Source organism: Asparagus officinalis, chromosome 3, assembly GCF_001876935.1.
Source record: "Asparagus officinalis chromosome 3, Aspof.V1, whole genome shotgun sequence".
Lineage (NCBI taxonomy): Eukaryota > Viridiplantae > Streptophyta > Magnoliopsida > Asparagales > Asparagaceae > Asparagus > Asparagus officinalis.
The window spans coordinates 310,452-325,032 of record NC_033796.1 but is presented as its reverse complement, the minus strand read 5'-3'; the positions used below and the strand labels follow the sequence as shown (position 1 = coordinate 325,032).

The 14,581-nt window shown below is 39.5% G+C and overlaps 1 protein-coding gene across 1 annotated transcript in view; it reads right to left on the bottom strand.

Moving 5' to 3' along the window:
• Nucleotides 1-733, bottom strand: part of LOC109832545 (expansin-A10-like) — a 1,945-nt gene extending 1,212 nt beyond the window's left edge. Inside the window, exons 1-3 of the mRNA XM_020399885.1 lie at nucleotides 607-733; nucleotides 310-501; nucleotides 1-107 (exon numbers count right to left, since the gene is read on the bottom strand). The exon at nucleotides 1-107 is cut by the window's left edge and continues 179 nt beyond it. Coding sequence (XP_020255474.1) covers nucleotides 1-107; nucleotides 310-484 — 282 coding nt within the window. The 5' untranslated portion in view covers nucleotides 485-501; nucleotides 607-733. The remainder of the gene's footprint in view (nucleotides 108-309; nucleotides 502-606) is intronic.

Here is a 14,581-nt window from a genome sequence, read left to right as displayed (position 1 = left end):
GTAGCAAGACCCGCAGCTGAGGCCGTTGTTGAACATCGCTGTGCTGAGCGCAGCCGTGTTTGTCCCGTATCCTTGGCTATACAGGTTCCCATAACCACAGGCTCCCCCTGCGACAACACCGACGGGGGACAAATTGATTTGACGAAAACATTGGATTAAAAAGGAAGGAAGGAAGGGGCCGGAGGGGGAAGGGGATGAAAAAACAAACAAACAAACGAGGCAATGTATATATCTTTTTGTCCCTCCCTCTGAAGGAAGTAGTAGAAATTATGATACAATCTAATAGGCGGATATGTATATAATACGCACCCATCGTCCCGGAAGCATCGCCCCCACCATAGAAGGTAGCATGGGCACTGGACCATCCCCCTCCTCCTCCTCCTCCTCCTCCTCCTCCGCGTCCGTACCCGTACGCAGGGGTCATCAGTAGTGGCACCAAACCGAAACCCACCGACACCGACAGCAACAACATCAATGAAGCCATTCCCCCCCACCACCTCCCTGCACAAATTGGATAGACTTTTGTTTTTCAGCCCTATATCTCTACGAAGGTATTTAACAAAAAATTGATGGCAACGAAAAGAGCTGAGGTTGCAGTATGTTTACTTGGAATACGATGGGTGTAGAAAATGGAAGGACGGAGGAGAGATGAGAGAAGGATATTCTTGTAGAGGGGAATGGGGATGGGTTTGGGGGCAATAAATAGAGGTCTGGTCTGGGCCCTCCTCGCCTTGGAAAATCAAATCTCTCAACAGGGAGGGAGGGAGGGAGATTTTTTCACCCTCTCCTTTTTTTTATTATTTTTATTTATTTTAAACAAACTGAACGAACTCTCAGACTTTTGGAAACAGGACAGTTATAAACTTATATACCATCAAAAGAGAATGAAGTGAGGCGCATCCCATGTGGTCATCAAGGCGGTTTTAGGATTTGAAAGATCTTTCTTTTGTTTGTGGCATCTTTAATCACAGGACAAGGACTAGTCTGAATAAAAACAACTTCAAAGGGTAAAAGTTAAAAAAAAAAGTGAGCTACCCTCATGCTTTTAAATTGAAAGTCCCTTGCCTCCATTTTACTATCGACATATCATTTTTAAACGTACATAATTTGGAGACTTTGTATTACAGAATCAAGCTTTAGCGTAAAAAGCCATTTAAAAAAAAAAAAAGGTAAAAAAGCCCAAATTTTGAAGAGCAACGCCTCTCAACCAAGAGAGGGATGAAGGACATTTCCTTTTACGGTTTTTCCATGGGCACTCTGTAAGGGAGGAGAGAGATAGAGAGAAGTGAATAGCCCATAGGCCTCACTGATTTGTATTAAAGTCATGCGCGCCGGTTGCTTTTACCCACGCACTTGTTTATTATAAAGAGATTAGAGCCACTTCCTGTAGCCGTTGGACCTGTGGATCAATCCTTTACCACACACACAACAACGTACCTGCTGCAATTGTACGTGATGACTTTTAGCAGTGTGAACTGCAAGAACTATTTAACTTGTTGGGTCACAACAATTTAATTAATGATCAACTTCCACGTACATGGCTGAGAGCAGCCAATTAAGCTTATTATTAGCCTCCGCTGCATCTTTGGAGGTTGGCACATTTCAGACCGGGACTGGAAGGAAACAAATAATCAAAGGCGATAAATACCGTGCTTGTATGTTAAGTAAATGTACGTAACACGCAACTCTCTTCCCCATGTTTACTCTTTAATTTCTATCCAAGATCGCCGTATCCCACACCTTGTGTCCATTTCCTTCAACTCATCTGGTCCTGTAGTATTCGTGCAATCGATCTTCTCATTGTGACGGTAACAAAACATTTAACCCTTCGGGATACATATGCCTACCGGATGTAGGCATTCATAAATGTATATATGTTACCATCACTGTTACAGCCTTTCATTTATTTCCCTCACAGTACACAACTCCGACAACCTTCTGTGCATTTCCTCAATAAAAGAAGACAACTTTTCCCTAAATTAGTCTGAATTACCGCGGCTAAGAAAAACAATATTTTAGCAGCAAAGCATATATAATCCCGCACGTGCGCGCACACACACTTATAGTAGTGAGGTGCCTCATTTTCATCCACTCTCTAATCTATGTGAATGTGGTCCCCCATTTGAGTGAGTGAATGAGAATGGATTACCTCATTATCAGACACAAAAACTTATGCTTAATAACAACTTGCATGTAATTCAACTAAACAACTTGCTTTAACTTCAATTCACTCATTGTTTTATACCAAAACTCTACATATCTCCAGTCCCATCTTGCATGTAATCCAACTAAACAACTTGCTTTAACTTTTACACACAAGCTTCAAAAATTTCCACTTTTGTTTCATTAAAGCGGAAGTTTAAATGACGCAGGAATATTTGTTGCAGGCTCATATGAGCGTAACAGCTATTAGAAGATGAATCTGTTCGCAGGACCATTGTGATGTCTCTAAACAACTTGGCAAATAGCTAAAAAAAAGCTAAAGTAAGAAAGCAAAGCATACTTACAGATATCCGAAAAGCATGTAAAAGTAAACGAATTTAACAAAATTGGCAAAAGGATTTGGGTTCTCTTTAGCTTTCATGTTGAAACTCTTAAGAATGTAGACAAGCACACATGAAAACAAGTCAATGGCAATGAAATAGTTTTGATAGTTGATCTCATATGAACTTTCCAAGTGTTTGCTCTGCATCCTTGGTATACCACGAGCTTTTCACAGTTATATAATATACCCATCCTTTAATCCTGGAATAAGCTCATATAAAAAATTATATATCTTTGTAACCGCTAAGTAACCAACCAAGTTGGAGTTTGAACCTTTGAATAACTACCTTGATTCTCAAACCAACTCCTGTCCTCCTGTTATTTTGCCTTTTGCCTTGTCTTTTGTCACGTCTGCTTTGGCTCTTCACATTTCCTTGCATTTGGTTGGTGTGAGGCTTGATTGGTTTCCTCACTCACATGTGCCCGTGCTTTGTGATCTCCCTTTACTGTCTCCAGGTTTAATTTTTTTCTCCCTCTCTCTTTAATTTCTAGTGGTGGGTCTAACTTCAGTTCTGTAAGCCCAGAGTCGGTTCCTTGTATGACACCATGGTTTATGAAATCTGGTTTCTTAATCAAATAAATGATCAGTGCCTCCTGTCCTTGTCTTGCACGTGCCGGTTAAACTAATCAGCAAATCTCCTCACCCATCTATATAGAAAAGCAATCATCAAGCTTTTGTTAATGGAGTTGTTCACAAGCTACTCGCTTTAGCTTCCTTAATCCGACAACTCTTACATACAATGAAGGTACTACCTATATAGCCCAACTCTACTTATAGGGAAATTTTACTCTTTGAAGTTTGTTCAACGGAAGCTGGTGTAGTCTGACTTCGGAATAGCTAGCTAGATTCTATAATAACAGAAAAGGGATTGTTCTTTGATCTATAAGCGTGATTGATTCCAGAAATCAAGGCCTTGATTGGTGCTACTTTTCCAGAAAGAACTAAGAAAAGGTAAAATAAGAGTTGTGTTAAAGTAAGAGAGAGAGAGAGAATCTTGGGTAAATTTCCCTTTAATTGAATATTGAGTGTGCACATATATTTATACAAGTAGAGGAGTGTGAGGTTTGTTCTCCCAAGCAATGTGGGACTAAAACCCACTACAATACACTATTATCAACAGCCCCCTTCAAACTCATGTTGGATCAAACAAAGTGAGTTTGCGTACAAGAAACTGGAACCGATGAACAGGTAAGGCCTTTGTGAAGAAATCTGCAAGCTCGTCAGCGGATGAAACATGAGGAAGTAGAATTGTCTTGTCCTTGATAACTTGGTGACGGACAAAATGAGCGTCGATCTCAATATGTTTGGTCCTTTCATGAAATACTGGATTATTAGCAATCTGGATGGCACTCTTATTATCACAGTAGAGAGGAGTAGGAGTCGTAACAGAAATACCGAAATCACTGAGAAGGCGACGAAGATGAATAATCTCTTTAGCTGTTGTGGACATTGCACGATACTCTGCCTCAGTACTGGAAAGAGCAATAACATCTTGTTTCTTACTTCGCCAGGAAATAAGGGAATCACCAAGAAATATACAATAACCTGTGGTAGACTTTCTGGTAGTTGGATCACCAGCCCAATCAGCATCAGAATATGCACAAAGCTCTAACTTAGATGTAGCAGGAAACAAAAGTGAGCGAGTGCTAGTACCCCGGAGGTACCGAAGAATCCGTAATAAGACAGCATAGTGTACAGAACGTGGGGCACTAACAAATTGACTGACAATACCAACAGCATGAGAGATATCTGGTCGAGAGATGCACAAATAGACCAACTGACCAACAAGATGTCGATATCGGGTAGGATCAGATAGAGGCTCACCGTCAGTAGAGCAAAGTTTGACATTCTGCTGGAGTGGAGTATCGACAGTTGTATTATCAGTTAACTCAGCTTGATTTAGAATATCTGAGAGATACTTCTGTTGAGACAGTAATACACCCCGCGGGCCTTGAGAAATTTCTAGACCAAGGAAATACCGAAGAGATCCAAGATCCTTCATGTGGAACTGTTGTTGCAACTGAGATTTTGCGTATTGTATACCTGTCATATCATCACCTGTAATGATCATATCATCTACATAGATGAGTAATAAAACCCTGCCACGCGATGTAGTGCGAACAAACAGAGAAGCATCTTGATGACTTTCTATAAAGCCCGCTTTGAGCACAACATCGCGAAAACACTCAAACCAAGCGCGGGGTGCCTGTTTGAGACCATAAACAGCACGACGAAGGAGACATACATGTCCCGGAGGAATATTTGACCCTGGAGGCGGTTGCATATATACGGTCTCTGATAAAGAGCCATGAAGAAAAGCATTTTTGACATCCATCTGGTATAAGGGCCAACGATGAGCAGCAGCGACCGCAAGGAGAGTACGCACAGTGGGCATCTGAGCAACAGGAGCAAAGGTCTCCTCATAATCAATACCTTGTTGCTGAGTAAAACCTCTAGCCACTAAACGAGCTTTTCGACGTTCAATGGTGCCATCAGGACGAAACTTGACCTTATAAACCCATTTACTGCCAACAAGAGAGATCCCAGGAGGACAGGGAACAATATCCCAGGTATGAGTTTGCTGAAATGCTTGAAATTCCTCAGCCATAGCTTGTCGCCACTCTGGAATTTGAACTGCCTCTTGGAAGGACTTTGGCTCAACAATAGTATGAATGGCAGCAAGAAAGTTATGAAAGATAGGTGAATAAGAAGTAACAGAAGCATACCGGGCAGGCATGACATGTGGGCGTTTGCCTCGACGAAGAGCAAGAGGAACCTCAGGCGGGGGAGATGCTGGCGCAGGTGCATGAAGATCAACAGTATTTTCTGGAGTGAGAGTTGTGTCCACAGGATATGGATTAGATGGTGTAAGAGAAGACTCAGGTGAGGAAGAGTCAACAGAAGGAGAGGGAGAGATGTCAGGGAGATCTCGAAAGGAAAATTGAGGTGAAGAAGTGGGTGATGCAGTGGACGGGGAAGCATGATCGGTAGAGTGGAGGAAATTAAAGTCATCAGAAGTAGAATAATATGGAGAATCCTCTTCGAACTGAACATGACGAGATATATGAACTCGACGAGTTGCGGGATCATAACAACGATAACCTCGATGTTCTGAACTAATTCCTAAATAAACACAAGAAACTGCTCTGGGAGACAATTTATCACGTTCGTGAGATGGCAGAAAAACAAAACATCGACAACCAAAAACGCGAACTAGATCATAACGGGGAGGATGAGTATAAACACGACTATAAGGAGTAGCACCGGAAAGAGAGCTAGATGGAGTGATATTAATGGCATGAGTCGCGGTGAGAATAGCCTCAGCCCAGAAACGACGAGGAACAGAGTAAGAAATGAGCATTGATCGGGCAGTATCGAGGATATGACGATGTTTGCGTTCAGCAACACCATTTTGCTCATGAGTGTAGGGACATGACTGTTGAAAGATAGTCCCATGAGAGGACATGATAGAGCGCATGGCAGAGGATAGGTACTCTTTGGCACAATCAGAACGAAAAACTTTAATACGAGATTGCCATTGAGTGAAAATCATAGCAGTGAAGGCTTGATAAGCAGTAAGTACGTCAGAGCGATTCTTAAGTAGGTAAACCCATGTAAAACGAGAGAAATCGTCGATAAAACTAACATAATATAAGTAGCCAGATGAAGAAGGCAAAGGAGCTGGCCCCCAAATATCAGAATGTACTAAATCAAATAAGGAAGTGGATACAGATGTACTCATTTTAAATGGTAAAGCAGTGAATTTAGCCAATTTGCAACCAGCACATGACTCAATACTAGAACTAGATGATACAGGACCAAGTACTCCAGACTGAATAAGACTCTCCAGCCTTTTATTACACACATGACCAAGTCGTCTATGCCATAAATTGGCAGGAAGCGAGGTAGAGGGTTTTGACGAACAAAGAGAAGCAACAAGAGAACGTGGACGTATGGACTCTGGAAGGTGAAGATATTCCAGAAAATACAGTTTGTGCCTCCTACGACCCGCCCCAACCGTCTTGCCCGTCTGTGGATCCTGCACAATACAAGTATCAGAAGAAAATGAGACAAACAGGCCCGCCATGCATAAAGAGCTAATAGAAATTAAATTCAAGCACAATTGTGGAGCCACATAGACGGGACCAAGTGTTAGACGACCAGATGGATCATTTTGTGGGGTAATAGAGCCATACTGAGTAATGGACAATGGTTGTCCAGCAGCTGTGTAGATAGGAGGAAGAGAGGATGAAGTAAAGACAGAGGATAAAAGTGAGGCATTACAAGTCATATGAAAGGAACAACCAGAGTCAAAAATCCAGAGATCATTCATACCAGAGACTGAAGGATTAGCTGAAGAACCAGCAAAATGCATACCAGAGAGTTGTGCGGCGGATGTAGAGGTGATATGTTGAAAAGCATCAAGTTGACGGCGAAGACTTTCAATAGCTTGAATAGTAGAGTCTGAAGTAGTAGAAGGTATAGCATTGGCCAACAATCCTGGTGTACGAGAGGGTTGAGACTGAGGGGGTCGCCGACCACGTCCAGTACCTGAGGAACGTAACTCAGGATGAAGCTTGAAGCATGTCTCAATGCGGTGTCCTTCCTTCTTACAATATTTGCAAGAGAGCTTAGATCGAGCCTGTGGAGAGGGAGCCTGTGGAGAAGTATAATTCATAACAGGAGCAGTGACAGGTACAGACAAAACAGTCTCGAGTGAAGAGGTAGGAGTGTCTGTTGACAAATTGAGTCGTGCTGTCTGCTGCCGGGTCTCATAAGCAGTGAGAGCTCCCATAACTGAGGCCAAAGTCGGAAATTGAGGCTGGTGAAGTAGTTGATCAGCCATAGTTGAATATTCAGGAAGGGACTGAAACAATTGATGCACCTCATGCCGTTCGTACCAGGCTAGCCAGTCTTCATATGTGGAATTACGTCCAGGAAGCATGGAGCGTAACTCTGTCCAAAAAGCTTGCATTTGTCCAAAATGGGACTGCAGAGATGAACTACCTTTGCGTTGTAGAGAAATGCGTTGCAGAAGATATGCCTCCCGTGCACCCGAGCACTCAGTGAAACGCTCAGTGAGACGAGTCCACATGGCCTGAGCAGAGGGAAGCGAGCCAATCTCGACAGTGAGACCAGAGCCAACACAGCGAGTGAGATAATCCATAACACGAAATTCCTGCAATTGCCACTCTGAACTCTCCTTGACATAGAGAGCACGAGCAGTCTGAAGATCGACATCACCACTGCCAGAGGCAATAGTACTGGATGAAGCAACAGTGCTGATGGACGGTGGAACTGGTCCCGTACTGGTGAGATGATCAAGCAAACCAGCGCCACGCAAGGCATTGGTGACAATGGTGGACCACCCTGCCCAGTCACTTTGATCATTGAGGGGCAAAGGTGGTTTGGGAATCTTCTCTGAAGGAGCCATAACAGCAATCTTGAGACGTTAAGATGTCGAGATGCTGTTACTAATGTCGTTCGTTTGAGGCCGAGAGACGGCTTGAAACGACGATGCCGTTAATTTGAGACCGAGAGACGGTCTTGAAACGACAATGCCGTTAAAATAGAACCCGAAGGTTAGAATGAAACCCGAAGGTTTAAAATAGAACCCGAAGGTTAGAATGAAACCCGAAGGTTTAAAATAGAACCCGAAGGTTAAACGAGAACGCGAAACGCGTTAAGAGGCCGCAAAACGACAAGGCCAAAATATCTGGCAGATGAACGCCAAATAATTAAAAATAAAAATAAAAAAAATAAAACATTAAACGGCTGCAAAGCAATAAGGCCAAGATTTGGCAAAAGAACGCAAAAGCGTTAAAAATTTTATTGAAAGGGAAATAGCCCTAGCTCTGATACCATGTTAAAGTAAGAGAGAGAGAGAGAATCTTGGGTAAATTTCCCTTTAATTGAATATTGAGTGTGCACATATATTTATACAAGTAGAGGAGTGTGAGGTTTGTTCTCCCAAGCAATGTGGGACTAAAACCCACTACAATACACTATTATCAACTGTATTATATTTGTTTGATTTTTAAATATATAGATTATCAGGTGGTTCCCCTGGCCATAACTTTTCTGACCCAACCTGTAACTAACATCTCCAATTCTGAAGCATGGATTTTGCAAGAAGAAACCTGCAGGCTGTGCTTTCATTCCAGTTCTTCCTCTAAAATCACAATAGCTTTGTAATTGCAAGTCTCCCCTCCACTTGAATGAGCCTGCAGGTTCAAACAAAGGGTTGTGGTAACACAAAGTAATAATGAAGTACATGATTTTATTGCCCAAATCCCTGACCCTACTCTCCAATTTCTTAGACTCAAACAAAATTGCCGCAATGATGACAGCCAGAAACAAGAGTACGTTGACATGGGCTCCAACTTGATGGTCCAGTTGTTGGATTTCAATAAACAAAACACAAGTAGTGGTTTTGACATCAAAACCACATTTACTTCTACCAAAATCGCTAGTTACCATCTTTTAAGTCTTTTCTTATTTTTTTTAATCAATACCACATTTACTTGCTAACATGTTTGCAATGTCGCACCTATTTATATTTTCAATCCAAAAAACATGTAAAAATGATCATTTTACCCGTAGCTAAGACATGTGCTTTGCACGTGTGTCGAACTTAAGGGTTTTTTCAATATTAGACCTCGACATCTTTCATATTTTGAAATTAGTCCCTCAAATTCCTCTCCCCAAACCCCCTCCCCCTCCCCCAAACCCTAATCCAATCCCCAAACCCTAACCTCATCTCCCCTCAATCCTCCGCCCTCCTTCCAATCCAAGAAAAAGAGCCCTCAATCTTCCCCTAACCCTTAACCTCACATCCTCTCAATCTTCTCACTCCCAATCTAATCTAAGTAAAAACTACCTGGAAACCCTGATTTCAAAATATGATGTTTTTTGGGTCTAATATCAAAACATGAAATTTTTGGGGGACAAAAATTGAAAAAAAAATCTTTGCTTTTTATAACTAATTGAGCATACACGCTTTGCACGTGTTTGGAGTCAGGTTATTTTTGTCATTCTGTGTGATTTTCAGCTGAAAACGTAAATAGGTGTGACATTGCAAATATATTAGTAAGTGTTGATATCCGAGATCACACAGTCGATGAGAGCTATCCGCTGATGACAAAGAGTGAGAGGAGGATGAGAGATGGGGCCGACTCCTCCACTGACTTTTTGCCCGATCCTTAGACTGGAATTCCAGATTTTTCTGCATAAACAAGAAGAACGAACCCGTAAGAGGGCGGGGCTAGTTTTCTCCGTGGTACCTCCGACGGTCAAGTCAGCTGGTGAGTTTGAGTGTGGTTTGAGGGAGAGTCCCGGAACCATTGAGGTTGTTGTTAGGGGGTACTCTTTTAGAGTTATTAGTAAAAAGAAAGTAGATCAAGAGGGAGAAAATGATCCCCCGAATTTAATATAGGTCCAGCCTCTTAGTAGAGTCAAGATTAAGAAAAGAGAGAGAAGACCGCTTTCCTTACCCTCCTTCTTCTCTTTTATAGTCCTTCGCCCCTGAGATTCTAACCCTTGGCTTTGACTATGCACAGGAGGGCGGTGGTGAAGTGAGCAAACAGGATGCTGAGCCATCCTCCGCTTTACAGATGTCGGCTGGTGACTGGAAGGAAAGTCATTCAAGCATAGGAGAGGATGTCTCCAACATGTCCCATATTTTGACAGATTAGACATGGCGGAAGATAGGCTAGCTGTTTAGTTATTCTTTACTTTACAGATGTCAGCTGATGATTGAAAGGGAAGTCATTCGAGCACATGAGAGGATATCTTAGTGATATCTGGGAAGTGGAGTAGAGTAAGCTGTTTATGTCTGAGATTTGTCAGAGTTGAGATCTTTATGGGATTGATCAATATTGTAGTGTCGATTGATGCATATCTGAAGGGAGCTGAGTTGAATTTTATCCCCTCAGTAGAGACGGGTTGGTTTTCGAGTCGTCCTTATGATTTGCCGACCAGATAGTCGAGCGAGCTTCTGGTCGAGTAGACTGCCGAGTAGATGGTCGAGCCAACTATTTGAGGAGTCGTCTCGGTCATGAGGCGGGCGGACTCTTGAAGAGTCGTCTCGATCATGAGGGGTTGACTGATCCCGCACTTCGTGTCGGTAAAGATGATTTGTTTGCTCAGTTGGTCGATAGATTCGCTCTTGGCTGGGCTTTGGGCCGCTAAGCTGGTTTGGGCCATCGCTCTTTTGGGCCCATAAAGACATAGCTTCTCGATATTTTTATTTTTAGATGGTGAATTATCATAACAGTAAGTAAATGTGCTAATGATAAAAAAAACAACTTTAAAGATAGTAAGTAGCAATTCTAGTAAACGTAAAGGTGTTTTTGATGTAAAAACCCCACAAACAGTCATGATTTACTTCAGGATACCAGAATCCTCTACAAAACACTCACCAAATTTCTCTAATAACTTTAATATGAAATTGGTAGTTAGGCCGTCTTTCTCTCACTTCATCTTTTGTAGCCATGTGCTTAAGATCTTTTAGATATGGCATGAACTTGCACATGAGCACACACGTGCATGCTATCCACTGAAATCTTGATATATTTGTCATGTTTCTTTAGCATGAATATAGTCATTGATTATGATTACCTTGTATACCTCTCGTCTTTGAGTCCTAGATAAAAAATTGCATGTCATCTCCATGCAGCGGTTGAAATTAGGCCTGTCCATCCGGCCCGGCCCGGAAATCCGGGCTCGGGCCGGGCTCCGGGTCGGCCCGGATTTTTTTTAATTTTTTTCTTTTCTTTTTTTTTGATTAAAAATGCTTAAAATTAGTTTAAATTTATTATATTTTATATAATTATGTATTAGTATATACTTATAAATTATTATGTAACTATATATTATATATACATATATTATATATATTATATATACATATATTATATGTAAATATATTATATATATTTATAATCTATAACTTAAGAAAGAGAAAATCGCATAAGTAACCATTGTCCGTTGGGCCAATGGGGAAGAAGTAGCCGTTGTAATATACTATACTTATATACTAAGAGAGAGAGTATACACACACATATTATACATATATAAGAGAGAGTATACTTATATAAGAGGGAGTATACATATATAAGAGAGAGTATACCTTTATAAGAGGGAGTATACATATTATACATATATAAATAAGAGTGTATACACCTATATATACTTATATAAGAGAGAGTATACATATATAAGAGAGAGTATACTTATATATACATATATACTAAGAGAGAGAGTATATATATATACACACATATATTATACATATATAAGAGAGTGTATACTTATATATACTTATATAAGAGAGACTATACATATACAAGAGAGAGTATACTTATATATACATATATACTAAGAGAGAGTGTACACACACACACACACACACACACACATATTATACATATATAAGAGAGAGTATACTTATATATACATATATACTAAGAGAGAGTATATATATACACACATATGACATATTATACATATATAGAAATATATTATATATACATATATTATATATATATACATATATTATACATATATAAAAATATATTATATATACATATATTATACATATTATATATATTTATATATACATATATAATATAATACATAAAAAATAAAAAAATAAAAAAACTACTATTCCGGGCCGGGCCGGGCCCGGGCCGGGCACCAAAAAGGCGGCCCGGGCCCGGCCCGGAGCCCGGACTTGGCCCGGGTTTCACGGCGCGAGGCCAGAGCTGGGCCCGGCCGGCGGCTTTTTGACACCCGAGCGCCGGGCTGGCGCCCGGCGCCGGCGGGCTTTTTGGACACCCCTAGTTGAAATAAGACAATGAAATATATATATATTTGCTGGAGAATATAATATTATATTTATATGCATCCTGGTAAGTGGTGATTTACGTTCTGTACTGTAGAAACAACAAGAGTAGGTATAAGGTAATTTTGAAGAAACAGTTTTTTATTTTTATTTTTTACAGGGGTAACTGCACAGTGGTCCAGTAAGGGGGTGTTTGTTTCAGCAAAAAATTTGGCATATGCTATGGATTACAAGTTTTTGGATAAAAAAATAAGTTTTTTGGTATTTTGGGATTCCATATATGGTGTTTGTTTTAAGAATTTTTTTAGAATATTGAATCACAAAAGTACAAAAATACCTAATTTTTAGAATTTGCCAAATCCTCTCAATTGGAGAGGATTTTAACAAATCTTATAAATGAGTGTGCTTACTTCTCAATTAGAGATGATTTGACAAATCTCAATTTTGTCTTTTTGTGGGAGGTAACCTCACCAAGATAGCATATTCATCATATTACAAAATTTTGACATTTGGTAATGCTACAATTTAAGCTTGAAATAAATAAAATATTACAAATTATAGTATTCCAAATCCCAAAATATTAATGAAACAAATAACATTTTAGAAATCCCAACCCATAACAAAACACCTATGGATTTTAAATCCCATGGTGAAATCCATATCGATTTGAAACAAACACCCCCTAAGAGAAGAATGCATCCGATGCAACATAAGCTGTGACAAAGAATAGTGGAGTTATGAGTCAGGGCACGGTGGGATAAGGGATAATGAGATTTTGATATTGATATCTGCACGCTCTTTTGGTCTGCTCTTGTTATCAGTTGATATATGCCAATGCTAAGAGACAAAGACTAATCAAACAACGTGACTGACTTTGAGGGGATGAACTTGTGGTGTCCCTCCTTTCTATATAAGAAACTGTTGGAATTCTCACACAGAAAATTAACATTTGTCATATTATAAAGATATAATAAATTAACATGTGTTGTATTATAAATATTCACATGTCTTTTTATCTTATCAGAAGATAATGACGAATGTACACCTGATCTCATATTCACCTAAAAATTCTCATCAAAATTAAAAATGTTCATAATTAGAAAATTCTAATAACCAAATTTTTTGTGATCTTTATCAGATTATAGCTATCTATAATTATATATTTAAATATAAAAATTAAAGCAAACAAACTCATGCAAAGAGCCTCTCTACATAAAATCATGGATTAATTTTAGATAAGCCCCCTCAACTATTTTAATATGAAAATCCCCCTTAAATTTGAGCATATTGTAGATGATAATCCCCTTCAACTATAAAAACTTGAGATAACCCCTTGAACTTTTCTTAATTAACACCCCCTAACAAATATGAGATGTGTCACAGAAGACCCCTCTCAACTATTTTAATTTGATAAACCCCCTCAAATTTGAGCTTATTGTAGATAGATAACCCCCTTGAGTTTGAAGTTTTGAGAAATTTCCATGAACTCTTCTCACTTTACACCCTGAGAGCTAATATTGGTAGGTCTATCATGTCATATGGCAAGTAGGTGACTGAGAAAATACCAAAATACCCTCAATCATAAAAAAATACCATGATTTTTTAGGATAAGAGAAAGAGAGGAGAAAGAGGGCAAAAAACATTGTAAATTCAAAATAGTTCTATTTTTCACTGGTTGGGCGTTTCTTTGTAATGAAATGGGTTGATTTTCAAAAGGGTATTTTAGTTATTTACAATTTGAAATGACATCAAGGGAATTGGAGAAAAGTGTAAATGATTTGGGGGGAGTTTTGTGAGACACCCCATAGTTGAGGGGGTTTTTTCTAAATTTCAAAGTTGAGTAAGGTTATCTATAATATGTCCAAACTTTAGGGTGACTTTCTAAAATTAAAATAGTTGAGGGCGTTTGATTGAAATCTACATGTCTTTTTATTTTGTCAGAAGGTGACATGTGGACACTTAATCATACATTCACCTAAAAATTCTTATGAAATTGAAACTATTCATAATTTAAAAAACTCTAATACACAAATAGTTTGTAATCTTTATCAGATATTAGATTATAACTATCCGTAATTAAAAAATCTCATGATTATATATTTAAATATAGAAATTAAAGAAAAATACTCTTGTAAAGAGGCCCTCTACATAAAATCATGGATTAATTTTAGAACCCCCCCCCCCCCCCCCCC